Source organism: Ictalurus punctatus, chromosome 8 (genome assembly GCF_001660625.3).
Source record: "Ictalurus punctatus breed USDA103 chromosome 8, Coco_2.0, whole genome shotgun sequence".
Lineage (NCBI taxonomy): Eukaryota > Metazoa > Chordata > Actinopteri > Siluriformes > Ictaluridae > Ictalurus > Ictalurus punctatus.
In genome coordinates this window covers 30,529,483-30,551,402 of record NC_030423.2, presented here as the reverse complement: position 1 = coordinate 30,551,402, position 21,920 = coordinate 30,529,483, and the positions used below count along the sequence as shown (strand labels likewise).

The 21,920-nt window shown below is 40.2% G+C and overlaps 1 protein-coding gene across 3 annotated transcripts in view; it reads left to right on the top strand.

The window, feature by feature from the left end:
- rnf130 (ring finger protein 130) overlaps window positions 1-21,920 on the top strand; it is a 52,398-nt gene that overhangs the window by 21,299 nt on the left and 9,179 nt on the right. For all 3 annotated transcript variants that reach the window (XR_008396829.1, XM_053682001.1, XM_053682000.1), the window contains exons 4-7: window positions 1-238; window positions 3,591-3,662; window positions 14,421-14,503; window positions 20,039-20,135. The exon at window positions 1-238 is cut by the window's left edge and continues 13 nt beyond it. Coding sequence is in view for 2 of the 3 variants with exons in the window: in XM_053682001.1 (XP_053537976.1) it covers window positions 1-238; window positions 3,591-3,662; window positions 14,421-14,503; window positions 20,039-20,135 (490 nt within the window). In the remaining variant the exon portion in view is untranslated. The remainder of the gene's footprint in view (window positions 239-3,590; window positions 3,663-14,420; window positions 14,504-20,038; window positions 20,136-21,920) is intronic.

Below are 21,920 nucleotides of genomic sequence, written 5' to 3'. Positions count from 1 at the left end.
GGTGGCAGTGATGATTACTGAGTCGTTGGGGAAGGACCTGCTGTCTTTCTTGGAGAAGAACGAGACAGTGTGGGTTTCGGTGTCTGTCGGTTCTCGAGGTTCGGTGAAGAACCTGAACCGTGGCTCACTGGTGTTCGTCTCCGTCTCCTTCATCGTCCTGATGATCATCTCCTCCGCCTGGCTCATCTTCTACTTCATTCAGAAGATCAGAGACACTAATGCTCGAGATCGAAGTCAGGTAATACACACACACACACACACACACTCACACACAGGGTTGTGGCTGTCAGAGAGTTTGTATTTGTATTCATTTGTATATTTGAAGGTAAAGAAAACCCCACATTATCCATCCATCCATCCATCCATCCATCCTCAACCGCTTATCCGTTATCGGGTCGCGGGGGCAGCAGCTCAAGCAGGGGACCCCAAACTTCCCTTTCCTGAGCCACATTAACCAGCTCTGACTGGTGGATCCCGAGGCATTCCCAGGCCAGTGTGGAGATATAATCTCTCCACCTGGTCCTGGGTCTTCCCCGAGGTCTCCTCCCAGCTGGACATGCCTGGAACACCTCCCTAGGGAGGCGCCCAGAGGGCATCCTTACCAGGTGCCCGAACCACCTCAACTGGCTCCTTTCAATGCAAAGGAGCAGCGGCTGTACTCTGAGTTCCTCTCGGATAACCGAGCTTCTCACCCTATCTCTAAGGGAGAGGCCAGCCACCTTCCTGAGAAAACCCATTTCAGCCGCTTGTACCCGCGATCTAGTTCTTTCAGTCACTACCCAGCCTTCATGACCATAGGTGTGGGTAGGAACGAAGATTGCCCGGTAGATCGAGAGCTTTGCCTTCCGGCTCAGCTCTCTTTTCATCACAATGGTGCGGTAAAGCGATTGCAATACTGCTCCCGCTGATCCGATTCTCCGGCCAATCTCCTGCTCGCATGTCCCCTCACTTGTGAACAAGACCCCGAGGTACTTGAACTCCTTCACTTGGGTTAAGTACTCATTCCCCACCCAGAGTAGGCACTCCATCGGTTTCCTTCTGAGAACCATGGCCTCAGATTTAGAGGTGCTAATCCTCATCCCAGCCACTTCACACTCAGCTGCAAACCGATCCAGTGAGTGCTGGAGGTCACGGAGTGATGATGCCATCAGGACCACATCAACTGCAAAAAGCAGTGATGAGATCATCAGGTCACCAAACCGCAACCCCTCCCCACCATGACTACGCTTCGATATCCTGTCCATGAATATCACAAACAGGATTGGTGACAAAGCGCAGCCCTGGCGGAGACCAAACCCCACCTGGAACGAGTCCGACTTTTTGCCGAGCATCCGGACACAGCTCTAGCTTTGGGAGTACAGCGATTGGATAGCCCTAAAAGGGAACCCCTCACCCCATACTCCCTCATCACCTTCCACAGTAAACCCCTGGGGACCCGGTGATATGCCTTCTCCAAATCCACAAAACACATGTAGACCGGATGGGCATACTCCCAGGCCCCCTCCATGATCCTTGGAAGAGTAAAGAGCTGGTCCGTTGTTCCACGACCAGGATGGAATCCGCATTGTTCCTCTTCAATCCGAGGTTCGACTATTGGCCGAACCCTCCGTTCCAGCACCCCGGAGTAGACTTTACCAGGGAGGCTGAGAAGTGTGATACCCCTATAGTTGGCGCACACTCTCTGGTCCCCCTTTTTGAACAGGGGAACCACCACCCCGGTCTGCCACTCCTTGGGCACTGTCCTCGACTTCCACGCAATGTTAAAGAGGCGTATCATCGAAGACATCCCCTCCACACCCAGAGTTTTCAGCATTTCTGGACGGATCTCATCAATCCCACATCATCCTCCACCTCTGCCTCTACCATAGAGGGCTGTTAGTCAGATTCAGGAGTTCCTCAAAGTGTTCCTTCCACTGTGCAATTACTTCCTCAGTTGAGGTCAACAGCTCCCCATCCTTACTGTACACAGCTTGGATGGTTCCCAGAAACCCCAGAAAGCTTGGATGGTTTTCCAGAAACACCTTTGTGCTGACCGAAAGTCCTTCTCCATGTCCTCTCTGAACACCTGTTGCTTTGCCTCTTTCACGGCAGAGGCTGCAGCCCTTCAGGTCTGACGGTACCTTGTAACTGCCTCCGGAGTCCTCCGGGATAACACATCCCGGAAGGCCTCCTTCTGCAGTCGGACGGCTTCCCTGACCACCAATGTCCAGCACGATGTTCGAGGATTACCGCCCCTTGAGGTACCTAAGACCTTGAGACCACAGCTCTCCACCGCAGCTTCAGCAATGGAGGCTTTGAACATTGCCCACTCAGTTTCAATGCCCCCAACCTCCACAGGGGTGCCAGAGAAACTCCGCCGGAGGTGTGAGTTCAAGATCTTGTGGACAGGGGCCTCCTCCAGACGTTCCCAGTTCACCCGCACTACCCGTTTGGACTTTCCAGGTCTGTCCAGGATCTTCCCCCACCCCTTGACCCAACTCACCACCAGATGGTGATCAGTTGACAGTTCTGCCCCTCTCTTCACCCGAGTCTCCAGAACATGCGGCCTCAGATCAGATGATACGATTACAAAATCGATCATCGACCTTCGGCCTAGGGTGCTCTGGTACCATGTACACTTATGAGCCTTCTTATGTTCAAACGAGGTATTCGTTATAGACAATCCATGACTAGCACAGAAGTCCAACAACAAACGCCCACTCGGGTTTAGATCAGGGAGGCCGTTCCTCCCAATCACGCCTCTCCAGGTATCTCCATCATTGCCCACATGCGCGTTGAAGTCTCCCAGCAGAACTATGGAGTCCCCTACTGGTGCCCCATACAGGACTCCATGCAGGGTCTCCAAGAAGGCCGAGTACTGTGAACTGGTGTTCGGTGCATATGCACAGACAACAGTCAGAGTTTTCCCCACCACAACCCGTAGGCGTAAGGAGGCAACCCTCTCGTCCACCGGTATAAACTCCAACGTAATGGCACTCAACCGGGGACTTGTGAGTATCCCCACACCCGCCCAGCATCTCACACCCTGGTCAACTCCAGAGTAGAATAGAGTCCATCCCCTATCCAGGAGTACAGTTCCAGAACCGAGACTGTGCGTTGAGGTAAGCCCCACTAGATGTAACTGGTAGCGCACCACCTCCCACACAAGTTCTAGTTCCTTCCCCCACAGAGAGGCGATGTTCCATGTCCCCAGAGCCAGCCTCTGCCGCCCAAGTCTGGTCCGTCGAGGCCCCTGACCTTCACTGCCACCCATGTAGCAACTTATTATTAAATATCTAAACACAGCTTCCCTTTTTTGGGGAAATAACTCTTTGAAAACCTTTCTGAATAAACGCATGACATTTACACGTAATGTAATCTTTATTAACTTTTAAATACATTTTGTATAGTAATTTTTTAAAATAAATATATTAAAACAGAGTAACTACAAATGACGTGTTTGTTCGAGTTTAGGAAGCATGTTTTATAAGCGAGAGTTTAATAATATAGTATTTATATTTTCTTCTTAATTATTTAATTCTCTTATTTATTGTAATGTATGCTATTGATGTGCTCTCTCTCTCTTTCTTGTTTTGATTTGATGTACGTAGCGACGGCTCGGAGACGCTGCGAAGAAAGCGATCAGTAAATTGACGACTCGGACGGTGAAGAGAGGCGACAAGGTGAGGACCTGTTTACTGACATCATCACCATTTACACAGGTGTATATTAACGCGCCTGTTATAATACATTATGGTTTCTATAGTAACGGCTCATTCATAGCGACTCGTACGGCGGACGCTCTGCTAATCATAAACATTGAAAAATAATAGTTGATGTGGTGAAGTTTATCGGAAATGAAGTGTTTATGTAGCGTGTATGGAAGGAGTCTCCAGTGTCAGCGCTGTGTAACAGTCAGAGGTGAAGCTGTAACTTTAAGTTTTCAGCATCTTCATCACAGAGTTTACACTTCACTACTGTTTCACAGTAACATGACTAACTGCGATTTTACTTATTTGTTTGTTTGTTTATTTTATTAACTTCAAGAGAGAAAGAAAAAATAGTTAAATGTAATTATAAACAGATAAAAAGTATGATGTTATTCTCTCATTAATAAAAATTGCGATCATTTTGGTAAATATATATACTGTGGCAAGAATAAGTATGTGAACCTTTTGGAATTTCATGGTTTTCTGAATAAATTTGGCATAAAATGTGATCTGATCTTCATCTAAGTCAGGGGCATTGACAAATATAATGTGCCTAAAATAATAAAACAAAATAAATTCTGATCTCTCATGTGTTTATTGAACACACTCATTCAACATTCAAAATAGCAGTGGAAAAAGTAAGTGAACCCTTAGTATTAATAAATGGTTGACCCCCCCGGCAGCAATAACCTCAACCAGGCGCTTCCTGTAGCTGTGGATCAGACCTGCACGTCGTTCAGGAGGAGTTTAATCCCGTTCTTCCTGCAGAACTGCTTTAGCTCGGTCGTATTCTTCGGACGTCTCATGTGTACGGCTCTCTTCAAGTCATTCCATAGCATCTCTATCGGGTTGAGGTCTGGGCTCTGACTCCGCCCCTCCAAAAGGCGGATTTAGTTTTTCTGAAGCCGTTCTGTTGTGGACTCGCTCCGGTGTTTTGGGTCGTTGTCCCGCTGCATCACCCAACTTCTACACAGTTTCAGCTGACGCACAGACTTTCTCACATTATCCTGAAGAATTGTCTGATATACTCGGGAATTCATCTTCAGCTCAGTGACTGCACGCTGGCCGGGCCCTGATGCAGCAGAGCAGGCCCAAATCATGACGTTTCCTCCACCGTACTCTACGGTTGGGACGATGTTTCATGATGATACGCCGTGTCCTTTCTACGCCAGATGTAGTGCTGTGTGGTTTTTACAAATAGTTCAATCTTAGTTTCATCAGTCCACAAAACATTTTGCCCATACCGCTGTGGAGTGTCACTGTGCTCTTGTGCAAACTTCAGGCGTGCAGCAGCGTTCTTTTCAGTAAGCAGTGGCTTCCTTCATGGTGTCCTGCTGTAGATACCCTGCTTGTTCAATGTTTAACGTGTTGTAGACTCATGAACAGAGATGTTCGCCAGTTCCAACGATGCTTCAAATCTTCGGCTGTCATTCGGGGTTGTTTCTTTACCTCATTGATGAGTCTTCATTGTGCTCTTGGTGTCATTTTGACTGGGCGCCCACTTCTTGGTAGAGTAGCAACAGTCCAAAAGTGTCTCCATTTGTAGAATGTTTGCCTAACTGCAGACTGGTGAATTTATAAAGTCTTTGAAATCACTTTGTGACCCTTGCCAGCTTTATGTAAATCAACATTTCTTGATCGTAGATCCTCTGAAAGCTCTTTTTGGCGAGGCACGGCTCACATAAGCGTGTGCTTCTTGTGCAGAGCCAACTCCAAACGTTTGAGGGGTTTTTATCAGTCAAAGTAGCCGTAGTCCACACCTCCAAACTCATTTTCTTAACGAGACTGCAGGTGTGCAGAAACCTGACTCCAATTAGCTTTTTTGAGGTCATTAACTCAAGGGTTCACATACTTTTTCCACAAGCACTATGAGGTTTTTTTTTTGGTTGTTCTCAATAATGATATGAGGAATCAGAATTTATTTTGTGTTATTATTTTAGGCATATTACATTTGTCAGTACCCTTGACTTAGATGAAGATCAGATCACATTTTATGACAAATTTATTCAGAAAACCATGAAATTACAAAAGGTTCACATACTTTTTCTTGCCACTCTATATATATTGAAATAGTATGAGTGATAATTTTTTTTCCATAATGTTTTTAAAGCTCTAAATCATTTTGCTGAGAGTAAAACTTTGCCTCTCTTGGTTTTTTTATGTCACTGGATAGAGGAGATCTTCTGTTTTCGGGTCGTCTGTCTGTCCATCAGAGATCCTCGTTAGTGTGATATCTGCAGAGAGAGTGGTTGAATGTTTGTAGGATTTAGATGGAGATATCACTGTAACCAGCAGATGAACTGATTAAGTTTGGTCTTCAATATAATGATATATAAACATGTCTTCAGTAGTTTTTATTCAGAGCCTGTTTGAAGTATATTTAAGGGGTATTTCTGTTGTATGAATAAACCACTGGCATTGGGTTCTACTTGTGGGTTTTTTTGCCTTTGGTTGTTTTATTGTTCATGAAATGGCCAATAAAATTAGATTTATTCTGAAAAAATATATATCATACTTTGTGTAGAGAGTTTGGAACAAGTTCAACAAGATACAAAGCATAAAAGAACCTTACCCCTATAACTCTAGAGCAGAATAGAAATTTAAACTTTAAAATTAAAGTGAAAGTCCTATTGTAAATGGTTAGAATAGCTTAAAAGTGTGGGTATATAGGAAAGGACTCCTGTGAAGTGGTGCTTATAGAGGCAGGTTTAGTTTCGACTCAAGTGCTCAGGAGAGAGATGAAGAGAGGATGAGTGGAAAGCGAGAGAAAGAGAGAGAGAGAGAGATGATCAGATTCTGGTCAAGGTCATTCCTCTACAGCCATGAATAAAACATCAGCAGCCTTGGAGCAGGACAGAGAGAAACCAAATCCCTCCATCTGGGAAAGAAAAAAACTGAGAGAGAGAGATTGAGAGAGAGCGAGAGAGAGAGAGAGAGAGAGATTTACAGCTGGCTATAAGGTTATGATGTAGACAGTAAAAACCTCATGTGACTAAACCAAATGTTTAATGTGTAATGTTACTGTTAGCTTTTCTTTTCATTTTGTTTACTCTCTTAATGCATTTTATTATATTTATTATTTAGTCTCAAATTAATATTTGAGTAATATAAACTAATATAAATACATTTGAAAACAGAGAAACAAATTAGAGGTGAAATACTTCAAATTAAAAGCTCTCTAGATTTCCTATCAATTATCACTTCAAATATTTTTGGAAATAAATAAATAAATGCCAGGTTGCGAGAAGCGTCTCTCTCCCATGCTAACCGGTACCTTTATACCTTTATTGACATTGTTCAAGTACAACAAGAGACGCTAACGGTGTAACCATGGCAACCAGCTGTACCTACTAGCAATTTGGTGATAAAATGTAAAAATGGTTTTATTATTAATTAATTCCCATATATAGTGAGGAACGCTCATTTAGAGCTGCTCATTTCTAGATATGGATTCACAGACACGCCCACAATCCAATATGTTATTCTAGGCACACTCATTAATTAATATTCCTACAGGTGTTGTAGATGTAATGTCATTGTGTTATAGTTCAGTGTTTCAGAGTGACATAACCAGAAACCTGCTGTCTATAAACACACACATTTCTGTGCACTACATTCTTTATGTAGTGAATTCTCAATAAATGCTCTATATACAGACGTGCGCACACACACACACACACACACACGGTCGATGGTGAAATGCTGAGTGAGAAACACCATTAGAAACCCAACACGTCTCCACACACAGTCACCTTGATCAGAGAGAAAACACAGGACATGACCGAGTGACGCAAATAGCATCCTGAAAAGAGGACCTTCCTGGAAAAAGAATGAAAAAATACAACAGAAAAATGAGGAAAATGGCTGACATGCAGGTCTAGGGTAGTAACAGTATAACAGTGTCAGTAGTAACAGTATAACAGTGTCAGTAGTAACAGTATAACAGTGTCAGTAGTAACAGTATAACAGTATCAGTTATAACAGTATATCAGTAGTAACAGTATAACAGTATATCAGTAGTAACAGTATAACAGTATCAGTAGTAACAGTATAACAGTATATCAGTAGTAACAGTATAACAGTGTCAGTAGTAACAGTATAACAGTGTCAGTAGTAACAGTATAACAGTATCAGTTATAACAGTATATCAGTAGTAACAGTATAACAGTATATCAGTAGTAACAGTATAACAGTATCAGTAGTAACAGTATAACAGTATATCAGTAGTAACAGTATAACAGTATATCAGTAGTAACAGTATAACAGTGTCAGTAGTAACAGTATAACAGTATATCAGTAGTAACAGTATAACAGTATATCAGTAGTAACAGTATAACAGTATATCAGTAGTAACAGTATAACAATATCAGTAGTAACAGTATAACAGTATATCAGTAGTAACAGTATAACAGTATATCAGTAGTAACAGTATAACAGTATATCAGTAGTAACAGTATAACAGTATATCAGTAGTAACAGTATAACAGTATCAGTAGTAACAGTATAACAGTATATCAGTAGTAATAGTATAACAGTATATCAGTAGTAACAGTATAACAGTATCAGTAGTAACAGTATAACAATGTCAGTAGTAACAGTATAACAGTGTCAGTAGTAACAGTATAACAGTGTCAGTAGTAACAGTATAACAGTATCAGTAGTAACAGTATAACAGTATATCAGTAGTAACAGTATAACAGTGTCAGTAGTATCAGTATAACAATGTCAGTAGTAACAGTATAACAGTATTAGTAGTAACAGTATAACAGTATATCAGTAGTAACAGTATAACAGTATATCAGTAGTAACAGTATAACAGTATATCAGTAGTAACAGTATAACAGTATCAGTAGTAACAGTATAACAGTATATCAGTAGTAACAGTATAACAGTATATCAGTAGTAACAGTATAACAGTATATCAGTAGTAACAGTATAACAGTATATCAGTAGTAACAGTATAACAGTGTCAGTAGTAACAGTATAACAGTATATCAGTAGTAACAGTATAACAGTATATCAGTAGTAATAGTATAACAGTATATCAGTAGTAACAGTATAACAGTATCAGTAGTAACAGTATAACAATGTCAGTAGTAACAGTATAACAGTGTCAGTAGTAACAGTATAACAGTGTCAGTAGTAACAGTATAACAGTATCAGTAGTAACAGTATAACAGTATATCAGTAGTAACAGTATAACAGTGTCAGTAGTATCAGTATAACAATGTCAGTAGTAACAGTATAACAGTATTAGTAGTAACAGTATAACAGTATCAGTAGTAACAGTATAACAGTATATCAGTATTAACAGTATAACAGTGTCAGTAGTAACAGTATAACAGTATCAGTAGTAACAGTATAACAGTGTCAGTAGTAACAGTATAACAGTATCAGTAGTAACAGTATAACAGTATCAGTAGTAACAGTATAACAGTATCAGTAGTAACAGTATAACAGTGTCAGTAGTAACAGTATAGCAGTATATCAGTAGTAACAGTATAACAGTATCAGTAGTAACAGTATAACAGTGTCAGTAGTAACAGTATAACAGTATCAGTAGTAACAGTATAACAGTATCAGTAGTAACAGTATAACAGTGTCAGTAGTAACAGTATAACAGTATCAGTAGTAACAGTATAACAGTGTCAGTAGTAACAGTATAACAGTATCAGTAGTAACAGTATAACAGTATCAGTAGTAACAGTATAACAGTATCAGTAGTAACAGTATAACAGTATCAGTAGTAACAGTATAACAGTGTCAGTAGTAACAGTATAACAGTATCAGTAGTAACAGTATAACAGTATCAGTAGTAACAGTATAACAGTATCAGTAGTAACAGTATAACAGTGTCAGTAGTAACAGTATATCAGTAGTAACAGTATAACAGTATATCAGTAGTAACAGTATAACAGTATCAGTAGTAACAGTATAACAGTGTCAGTAGTAACAGTATAACAGTATATCAGTAGTAACAGTATAACAGTATATCAGTATTAACAGTATAACAGTATATCAGTAGTAACAGTATAACAATGTCAGTAGTATCAGTATAACAGTATATCAGTATTAACAGTATAACAATGTCAGTAGTAACAGTATAACAGTGTCAGTAGTAACAGTATAACAGTATATCAGTATTAACAGTATAACAATGTCAGTAGTAACAGTATAACAGTGTCAGTAGTAACAGTATAACAGTATATCAGTAGTAACAGTATAACAGTATATCAGTATTAACAGTATAACAGTGTCAGTAGTAACAGTATATCAGTAGTAACAGTATAACAGTATCAGTAGTAACAGTATAACAGTATATCAGTAGTAACAGTATAACAGTGTCAGTAGTATCAGTATAACAGTGTCAGTAGTAACAGTATAACAATGTCAATAGTATCAGTATAACAGTATATCAGTATTAACAGTATAACAGTGTCAGTAGTAACAGTATAACAGTATATCAGTATTAACAGTATAAGTGTCAGTAGTAACAGTATAAGTGTCAGTAGTAACAGTATAACAGTATCAGTAGTAACAGTATAACAGTATCAGTAGTAACAGTATAACAGTGTCAGTAGTATCAGTATAACAGTGTCAGTAGTAACAGTATAACAATGTCAGTAGTATCAGTATAACAGTATATCAGTATTAACAGTATAACAGTGTCAGTAGTAACAGTATAACAGTGTCAGTAGTAACAGTATAACAGTATCAGTAGTAACAGTATAACAGTGTCAGTAGTAACAGTATAACAGTATAACAGTGTCAGTAGTAACAGTATAACAGTGTCAGTAGTAACAGTATAACAGTATCAGTAGTAACAGTATAACAGTGTCAGTAGTAACAGTATAACAATGTCAGTAGTAACAGTATAACAGTATATCAGTAGTAACAGTATAACAGTGTCAGTAGTAACAGTATAACAGTATCAGTAGTAACAGTATAACAGTATATCAGTAGTATCAGTATAACAGTGTCAGTAGTAACAGTATAACAGTGTCAGTAGTATCAGTATAACAGTATATCAGTAGTAACAGTATAACAGTGTCAGTAGTATCAGTATAACAGTGTCAGTAGTAACAGTATAACAATGTCAGTAGTATCAGTATAACAGTATATCAGTAGTAACAGTATAACAGTGTCAGTAGTATCAGTATAACAGTGTCAGTAGTAACAGTATAACAATGTCAGTAGTATCAGTGTAACAGTATATCAGTAGTAACAGTATAACAGTGTCAGTAGTAACAGTATAACAGTGTCAGTAGTATCAGTATAACAGTATCAGTAGTAACAGTATAACAGTATATCAGTAGTAACAGTATAACAGTGTCAGTAGTAACAGTATAACAGTGTCAGTAGTATCAGTATAACAGTATATCAGTAGTAACAGTATAACAGTGTCAGTAGTATCAGTATAACAGTGTCAGTAGTAACAGTATAACAATGTCAGTAGTATCAGTATAACAGTATATCAGTAGTAACAGTATAACAGTGTCAGTAGTATCAGTATAACAGTGTCAGTAGTAACAGTATAACAATGTCAGTAGTATCAGTATAACAGTATATCAGTAGTAACAGTATAACAGTGTCAGTAGTAACAGTATAACAGTGTCAGTAGTAACAGTATAACAGTATCAGTAGTAACAGTATAACAGTGTCAGTAGTATCAGTATAACAGTGTCAGTAGTAACAGTATAACAGTGTCAGTAGTAACAGTATAACAGTATAACAGTGTCAGTAGTAACAGTATAACAGTATATCAGTATTAACAGTATAACAGTATCAGTAGTAACAGTATAACAGTGTCAGTAGTATCAGTATAACAGTGTCAGTAGTAACAGTATAACAGTGTCAGTAGTAACAGTATAACAGTGTCAGTAGTAACAGTATAACAGTGTCAGTAGTAACAGTATAACAGTATATCAGTATTAACAGTATAACAGTGTCAGTAGTATCAGTATAACAGTGTCAGTAGTAACAGTATAACAGTGTCAGTAGTATCAGTATAACAGTGTCAGTAGTAACAGTATAACAGTGTCAGTAGTAACAGTATAACAGTATAACAGTGTCAGTAGTAACAGTATAACAGTATATCAGTATTAACAGTATAACAGTATCAGTAGTAACAGTATAACAGTGTCAGTAGTATCAGTATAACAGTGTCAGTAGTAACAGTATAACAGTGTCAGTAGTATCAGTATAACAGTGTCAGTAGTAACAGTATAACAGTGTCAGTAGTAACAGTATAACAGTATATCAGTATTAACAGTATAACAGTGTCAGTAGTAACAGTGTCAGTAGTATCAGTATAACAGTGTCAGTAGTAACAGTATAACAGTGTCAGTAGTAACAGTATAACAGTATTAACAGTATAACAGTATCAGTAGTAACAGTATAACAGTGTCAGTAGTATCAGTATAACAGTGTCAGTAGTAACAGTATAACAGTGTCAGTAGTAACAGTATAACAGTATATCAGTATTAACAGTATAACAGTGTCAGTAGTAACAGTATAACAGTGTCAGTAGTAACAGTATAACAGTATATCAGTATTAACAGTATAACAGTATCAGTAGTAACAGTATAACAGTGTCAGTAGTAACAGTATAACAGTGTCAGTAGTAACAGTATAACAGTGTCAGTAGTAACAGTATAACAGTATATCAGTAGTAACAGTATAACAGTGTCAGTAGTAACAGTATAACAGTGTCAGTAGTATCAGTATAACAGTGTCAGTAGTAACAGTATAACAGTATATCAGTAGTAACAGTATAACAGTGTCAGTAGTAACAGTATAACAGTGTCAGTAGTAACAGTATAACAGTGTTATGAAATCCGGGTCTCTGGTTTGTCAGAAACAGTTTTTGAAATACAGTGTGCAGCTAATTGAATTTTTTCAGACATAATTTAATTTCTTTCTCTTTCTCCATTGTTATTCACTTATCCTGTGTTTCACAGTGAGCTTGGTCATTGCATATAGCCAGAAATTCCTGATATATCGCATCACTCAGCTGTTGCTAGGCAACATTTTATGACAAACCAGGGATTACATCATTACCAATAACTGCTGTTTCATCCAGTCTGTGCAGAACCAACCTTATTCCTTATTCCTCATTCCTCATTCCTTATTCCTCCTCTCCAACCTTCTGTTCCATTACTGTTTATAGCACCTTCTTCATCCACCTTCCCTAACAGAGTGTGTGTGTGCATGTGTGTGTGTGTGTGTGTGTGTGTGTGTGTGTATGTGTGTGTGTGTGTGTGTGTGTGTGTGTGTTTGTTTCACTGCAAAAGCACAGTATGTGTAACTAGCAGGTTTTTCAGCACACACTCGGATCTCAGTAGATGAAGAGAGTTCCTGCGAGATTCACACACTGAATTTCCTTCAGACTCGAACACAGTCAGATCGACTCGCTAAGTCACTAAGTGCTAAATTCTCTCTCTTTATTCTCTCTTTATTCCCTCTCTCTATTCTCTCTCTCTTTATTCTCTCTTTATTCCCTCTCTCTATTCTCTCTCTATTCTCTCTCTTTATTCTCTCTCTTTATTCCCTCTCTCTATTCTCTCTTTATTCTCTCTCTATTCTCTCTCTCTATTCTCTCTCTTTATTCCATCTCTCTCTTCCCTCTCTCTATTCTCTCTTTATTCTCTCTCTATTCTCTCTCTTTATTCTCTCTCTTTATTCCCTCTCTCTATTCCCTCTCTCTATTCTCTCTCTATTCTCTCTCTATTCTCTCTCTTTATTCTCTCTCTTTATTCCCTCTCTTTATTCCCTCTCTCTATTCCCTCTCTCTATTCTCTCTTTATTCTCTCTCTATTCCCTCTCTCTATTCCCTCTCTCTATTCTCTCTCTATTCTCTCTCTTTATTCTCTCTCTTTATTCTCTCTCTTTATTCCCTCTCTCTATTCCCTCTCTCTATTCTCTCTCTATTCTCTCTCTATTCTCTCTCTTTATTCTCTCTCTTTATTCCCTCTCTTTATTCCCTCTCTCTATTCCCTCTCTCTATTCTCTCTCTATTCTCTCTCTATTCTCTCTCTTTATTCTCTCTCTTTATTCTCTCTCTCTATTCTCTCTCTTTATTCTCTCTCTTTATTCCCTCTCTTTATTCTCTCTCTCTATTCTCTCTCTTTATTCTCTCTCTTTATTCTCTCTTTATTCTCTCTCTATTCTCTCTCTATTCTCTCTCTCTATTCTCTCTCTCTATTCTCTCTCTATTCTCTCTCTCTATTCTCTCTTTATTCTCTCTCTCTATTCCCTCTCTCTATTCTCTCTCTCTATTCTCTCTCTATTCTCTCTCTCTATTCTCTCTTGTTGAGAGTGTTAGAGTGAAACAGTAGAGGAGTGTAAACTCTGTGATGAAGATGTTGAAAATTTAAAGTTACAGCTTCACCTCTGACTGTTACACAGCGCTGACACTGGAGACTCCTTCCGTACATGTTACATAAACACATTTCTCTTTACAGTAACGTGTGAGAGCGAGTGCATTAATATAAACCTGTGATTTGCAGCTGCGCTCATTTTAGCAACTCAGTATTGAATATTAATGTTAGTTACTCTGTTACTCTTCTCGGGGATTAGTTACTCATTACTTACTGTACCTAAGTGCTAAGTTGTAAGCGTATTGTTCTCAGAAGCGCTGATGAGATCCAAACAAGCGGAGGTGCAGCGTTAATGCTCAACCTTTACTTTAACAGTCTGTACGTCTCATGTTATTTTAATACATTTTTCCAGGAAGCAGAACCTGATTTTAATCATTGTGCTGTGTGCATCGAAGGCTATCAGCTGAACGACGTGGTCCGCATCTTACCCTGCAAGTAAGTGTGTGTGTGTGTGTGTGTGTGTGTGTGTGAGAGAGAGAGAGTTTTGTGTTGTTTTGTGTAATGGTGTATATCAGTAACTGTCGCTCCGTGAATCAGCTCTGGTTATTTTTAGATCCGATTTCAGTGACCTCCAGTCAGCTCTAAACCTAATCTCCCACACACACACACACACACACACACACACACACTCGCACACACACACACACACACTCATTTTTTATTCCTCCTAGGGTTTCAGGCACCATCTGCTGGATCTGCCCCGGTGACACAGCTGGAGTTTTGGCTGTCAGCTTTATAGGTCACCTTTCACATATCATCCAATTCAACATGCTCAGAGTGCCCTAGACATAACATCCTTTATAAAACACACACTCGCATCACAAAAGTTCCCCAAAACTAGCATTATATTACTGTAGCTTGTAGTAGCTTGTGGGTGTGACTGCTACTGTTCTCTCTTTTGGGGGCGTGGCCTGTCGAGGTTTTTGTTGTTGTTGTTGTTGTTGTTTTGTTGTGGGTTTTTTCCAGTTCTAATGAGAAACAGTACAAGCTCTCTGTATACTTATTATATAGCTGTATATCTTCTCAAACTAATGAGTTAAACACGGATTAGATATCACTCTAATCAGTATGTAAATGCTGTTGTGTGATTTCCGACACGCTCGGCTTCGTAGTAGCTTCGTTCTTAGCTAACTGCACTAGCCACGTATGCTCACCAGTGACGTCTGACGTCTCTATACAAGTGTGATGAGCGCTCGTATACGACCGGAGAAGATGAAACCACGCTTGTAAGTTTTTCTAACATTTTTCCAGGAACTAATTGCAGGTAGGAGCTAAAGATGTGAGACTTTATGGGAACTAAAGAAACATTGTACCATATGCTCCATAGCATTCGTCCGAGGAATCGTTTGGGTTTTCACTTTACAGTGTCGTATATAATTCTCATAGAATAGAGAAAACCTCACGCGTCAGTTTGTCGCTGGTTAGTGTGTAAGGTTAGTGAGCGTATAGAAGGACTCGTGGTTGGGGCACTCCGTCAGCAGGATGTATATCAGGTGAAGTCTGAGCTCACCCTGAGCTTGTTTTAGTTCTTGTTTAAACCAAGCATGCTGATTGAGATTTACGGCACTCTTTAAATGCAATACGTCAAGTCATAGACTGTGTTCTATAAAAACACTCTCCAGAAAATATTCCTGCTTGTTATCAGTGCCACATCGCTCAAAACAACCGGAGACTGCAGGGATTTAACTCGTCCTTCAGGATCACAGAGTTACTCCTGAGAGCTCTTCAAATTATAAACACGTCGCACCTGTTCAGGTTGGTGCTAAAACTTATGATCGTTATTTACAACTGATAAATTATAAACTACGAAGACTAAAGTACTGTTCAGACAGGACTCGTTGTCAGAGGACTTGTGATGGATTTACACAAGATAAAAGATCTGTATAAACCACACAGATGGGCGTGTCTTCACCTTGTACACTCTGATTGTTTTGATCTCTATAATAAGCGCTTGTTGTAGGGGGCGTGGCTATGCTTGATCATTAGTAGGTCACATGACCACAGCATGTCTGCAGTGTGTACCTTTACCTGCGCTAGGAACTCAGTAACTTCACTAAATCTCATGGAAGCGTCACTTCTCTGCCACGCCCTTTAAACCGTCTGTATTTTATTGTTCTGCATTTGAAACATTTGTTTTAGAGAAGCGAGCGCTTCTGGAGCGTCTTCATACTGAATTAAAAACACAAAACCTCTTTTCTCACAGGATTTAACACAATTCAGTACACGTGCACACACATTCCATGAAAAATGACTGAATCGCAGCGATACTATGGGATTAATTACATTACACACCTCCACACGGGGAACTAATCCCGTCTGAATAGTGTTTATGACGTGTGTAAAACGTGTGAAACTCACGTGTTTTTGTAAAATAAACTGACATTCACTAGCTAGAATAACACCTCTATTTGGCTGCTGTGGTTCAGGTGGTACAGCGGGTTGTCCGCTAATCATTTGATTCCTGGCCCACATGATATTCATGTCTCCACATATCTCCACATGTCTCCACATGACTCCTCGTGTCTCCACGTGACTCCACATGACTCCACATGACTCCATATGACTCCACATAACTCCACATGTCTCCACGTGATTCCACGTGACTCCACATGTCTCCACATGACTCCACATGTCTCCACTCCACATGTCTTCACGTCTCCACGTGTCTCCACATGACTCCACGTGTCTCCACGTGACTCCACATGTCTCCACATGACTACACATGTCTCCACGTGTCTTCACGTGATTCCACGTGACTCCACATGACTCCACATGTCTCCACATGACTCCACATGACTCCACATGACTCCACGTGTCTCCACTCCACATGACTCCACGTCTCCACATGCCTCCACGTGACTCCACATGACTCCATGTGACTCCACATGACTCCACATGACTCCACATGTCTCCACATGCTGAAGTGTCCTTGGGCGAGACACTGGACCCCGAGTTGCTCTCTATGGCAAGTTAGCACCTTGCATGGAAGCTCTGCTGCCATAGGTGTGTGAGTGTGTGTGTGAAGGGGTGAATGAGACACAGTGTAAAGCGCTTTGTAGAACCGCTAAGGTTAAAAAAGTGCTATAAAAGTTCAGGCCATTTCTCAGAACAGAGGATCAGTGATGCTTTAAAGAAAAGCCTGATCTGCTGTAAATTGCTGTAAATTGCATCTAGAACTGAGTGACTCCATGTTTGTTTTGGAACACCCACTTTTCACAAGCCAATCAAATTCCGATGGTTTAAAAACAAAGCCCCGCCCACTCAACTATGCAATTCCGCACAGAAATATGTCACTTTAGAGAAGAAAAACACATAAAAATTTCCATTTCACATCGTTTTTAAGAACGTTTGAGTAAAAGTGTGACGTCTGCCAGGAATTAGCTCTGCGCTATCTCGTATGCTAAGAGCCAAACACGTAGCAGGCTAGTCACATCATCACTTCATTTGGAAACATTTTAGAAACGTGGATAATACATGGCGTTCTCATTTCTTTGTTTTTTTCCTGTATTGTTGTTCCACTTCTCCTCAGTGCTTCACTGATCGATAGGCCAGAGCCGAGCTAATGCACATCACTTAACCCAGTCAGAGCCATTCAATTTACATCCTTCTGCCATCCACTCTATGGATGTGTGCGCGTGTGTGTGTGTGCGTGTGCGCGCGTGTGTGTGTGTGTGTGTGTGTGTGTGTGTGTGTGCGAGTGCATCTTCTCTATATGAGCTCCCATTTTTCTTCGTTATGATGATGTGAACAACATGTGTGCCTGTCCATATACACTGATAAAGACAGATAGCTTATCTCAAGTAACTGTCTCTCACACACGCACACACACACACACTCACACACTGACACACACACACACACACACATGCATACACACAGCTGAGTAGATATATTTGCACTTGGTGAAATGAGTAGTTGTCAGTATCAGACGCAGACTGTTGGATCTCATCAGCGATTAGTGTGTGTGTGTGTGTGTGTGTGTGTGTGTGCTCGCTAAACACTCTCATCACTAATTCATGCCTCTCTTCGTACGTGCCGCCAAAGAATATAAATGACCTTTTTTCTCATTGGATCGCATTAACTCTTGGCTCTGAAGCTTCACTGCAGCAAAACGTAAATCTGTGGCAGGAGGAAAACGCGTCGAACCGTACACAACGTTTTATACAGCGATGTGTACAGGAGGAGGAGCTTATAGATCTCAGGATGTTAGAAGGAGGAGTGTCTACACCTAACAGTGGGAGGAGGAGGAGCTTATAGAGCTCATTTGCTTTAAAACACTGCAGTTTTGACAGTAAAATTCTTGCTCGAAGTCTCCACACACATTCATTTAACACGGAAACTGTTAAAAACATCAAACACGTAACTGACGAGAGAGTCAGTAGAAATAACGGACTTCACTGATGTGAAACCATAAATGCAGAATTAAAGAGGTGAAGTGTCTGTGCGGTTGAGATCGCTCGGTTCCGTTTTGTCGTGAAGAATGCGAATGGCGCGGGAATAAAAGAGAACGGTTGCTGCTGAAGGCTCGGACATGAGCAGAGATCGGATACAGAGAGAGAATACACTTCTGCAGTTGTCTGTTGTGCAGTGTGGAAATGATCACCTGTAGACCAGACAGCTGGAAGTGTACACACCACACCTGTGTGTGTTCACTTCATTATGAGAGCTTCAGACCAGCACTAGTGGTAGCGACTGCTGAGTCCTGCTCCGCCAGCTTCTGTCGACACCGAGGGTGAGGCGAGAGAGTAACGCCGAGAGAACGTCGGCTGAAGTGGCTCCTGAGCTCCCAACATGTAAATATTATGAGATGAGCTCTGTAGCAGCACCTGAGTGTCATTCGAGCTGGAACCGGAACTCCAAAGTGGCTAAACTGACGGTTCTCCACAGCTCCTTTCTCGGGTACTGTAGATCGCAGAGGCTGATGTCATTTGAAAGCTAGTGAAGATCTGTTTAATGTTTAAAGCAGCGTGCGTGTCGGTCACAGCGACCCGGAGCTGTCAGTAACGGCAGACGGCTCTCCGGTCAGAACATCATCTCTCTATCACGCATCTGTGAAACTGGAGGAGAATGGTGCTTGGAACTTTAACGTTCCTCAGCTTCACAGAAACTAGAGGTGCTGTTGTGCTCTTGGGATGATGGAGCTGATGGAGTGAGACCATGAGGTGGTTGGAAAGCTGAGGAATTGAAATCACGGGCGTGGCTTTTGTAGCTCCTGTTCATATCCATGATCGCTTCTTCTGATTTGTTGAGATTCATGATCAAGTTGTTTTGAAGTTATTTACCTCATCCCTGTAGCCACTTTCTTTATTATAATTTATTCATCCAGTCAGTGTGGTATCTTCAGCATGTTTAATAGTGCGGTTGCAGATGTATTTAGCACTGCAGTGCTGTGTGGAGAGAGAGAGAGTGCAGTAATGGACTTTGTGGTGAGCCGGTATTTAGTGTGAGTGATGATCAGAGAGCGCTGCCCTCTTTCACAGACTGAAGCCTGCTGCTTAGAACGTCAGAGATCCGGTTGCATATGGAATTACACAGAGTCCAAGTGCCTTAGATGCGATAACCATATTAAAAGCAGAGCTATAGTCTTCAAATAATATTCCTGCTTAAGGGTTCCCTGCTGCCTAAGTGTTCAAGAAGCTTGTGGATCTCAGGCTGGCAGGGGAGGAGCTTATTGATCTCAGGCTGTAAGGAGGAGGAGCTTATTGATCTCAGGCTGTAAGGAGGAGGAGCTTGTTGATCTCAGGATGTCAGGAGGAGGAGCTTGTTGATCTCAGGATGTCAGGAGGAGGAGCTGGTTGATCTCAGGATGGCAGGAGGAGGAGCTTGTTGATCTCAGGATGGCAGGAGGAGGAGCTTATTGATCTCAGGATGTCAGGAGGAGGAGCTTGTTGATCTCAGGATGGCAGGAGGAGGAGCTTGTTGATCTCAGGAGCAGTGATTGTGTCTTTTTTTCTCTTGTCTGTTCTTTAGACATGTTTTCCATAAGATGTGTGTGGATCCGTGGCTGAACGAACACTGCACCTGTCCCATGTGTAAACTCAACATCCTCAAAGCTCTGGGCATCATGGTGAGTATACACACACAAACACAAACACACACACACTCTCTCACACACACACACACACACACACACACACACACTTTGGCTTTAAAGCACCGACATCAAATGACCTTATGCAGCGTTTCACGTTAAAATATACAGTTTAATATTTTATTTCACTTTCAGTACAAATTGAGATTTGTAATTTTGTAGATCAAAGAGAACGAAACACAAACATTGCACAAAACTACACACACACACACACACACACACACACATCATTATCTGGGAGCTGGGAGAAAAAAACTTACAGTGCAAACGAAAATGATATGAAATATGATTAAGATGTTGACATCCAGGTTTATTTAGTGTCTTTAATTCTATAAACATGACTGAAATGCCTTAAATACAGGAATAAATAAATAAATATTCAATTCAGTTTAATTTGTATAACACTTTTAACAGTGGAGATTGTCCCAGAGCAGCGGTACAGAAATATAGAAATATATCAATTCAGGATAGAGATGTTAAATGTATGAATTTATCTCTAATGAACAAGCCCAGAGGAGACGTGGTGAGGAAAAACTCCCTGAGACGATATGAGGAGAAACCTTGAACCGGGCTCAGAAGGAAACCCGTCCTCATCTGGGTGACACCGGATAGTGCGATTATAAATAAATACACCCCTTATATAAATGTGCTAATACTACTAATTGGAATACTATTCACAAAACGCTTGAGTAAACAAATATGTTTTCAGTCTGGACTTAAACACCGAGACGCGTCCGAGTCCCAAACACTAACTGGAAGACTGTTCACACATTCTGAATGTTACAGATTTATAAATATCTATACAATAACACAGTGTAGCACAGAAAAAAAGCTTCAGTGCTGAGTTTATTACACGGAGTGTGTACTACTGACCCATAAACACTACACACCGAATATTAAACTGCCCTCTGGTGGACACTTTGAGAACTACAATAAATTAGATATATATATTTTACATTTTGCAAATATTGCTAGTGTGCGCAAGATATAATCTATAATATATAATGATATTTTTCTGCTTATGATAATGTTATATTGTACTTTGCTGTCTCAGGCATTACAATAACAGTAGATTATTTTAAGTTTCCAAATTATCAGATTTTATTTTTATTTATTTTTTATTTTTGTTTTATGGAGTGGATTTTTATACATTTCTCTACACTAGTCTCAGAAAACTATTAAACAAGCAAACACAAATATAATTACTGGATATTTATTGACTGAGGACTGAAAGATGCCACTTTGTGAAGATGTTGTTTACTCTGTCTCCCTCTAGTGGTGAGATTATCCACTGCACCTGAGAGATATTCCTGTTCCTGTTGTGCTTTGATTAAAAATCATTACTGTTATTAAAATCACTTCGCAGAGCGGAACATCAGTTAAAGACTATAAGAAAAGATAATTTTCTATGATTGGTTGTTTATTGGCTTTCTGAGTTTTACTCAAACTGGCACAAATATGTTTAAAATGTCAAATGAAAGAATAGAAAAACTGGCGTGGACTTAAAAAATAGTTATGCAATAAATAAATCACATAAATGATGACGGTATAAATACTAATGTTATAATATACTGACATAAACACCAGTAAAACCTCGTCAAATAAAATGACAAGACAGACAAGCAAGAGAAATTACTGTACAGCGTTTCTCATTTATTACAGCAGTTTGCAAAAAAAGGAAAATATGTGTTTATTTCAGAAATTATTACGAGGTTAAAACAGGAACCAGAGACTCGGAGGATAATAAAGATCTACAGATAC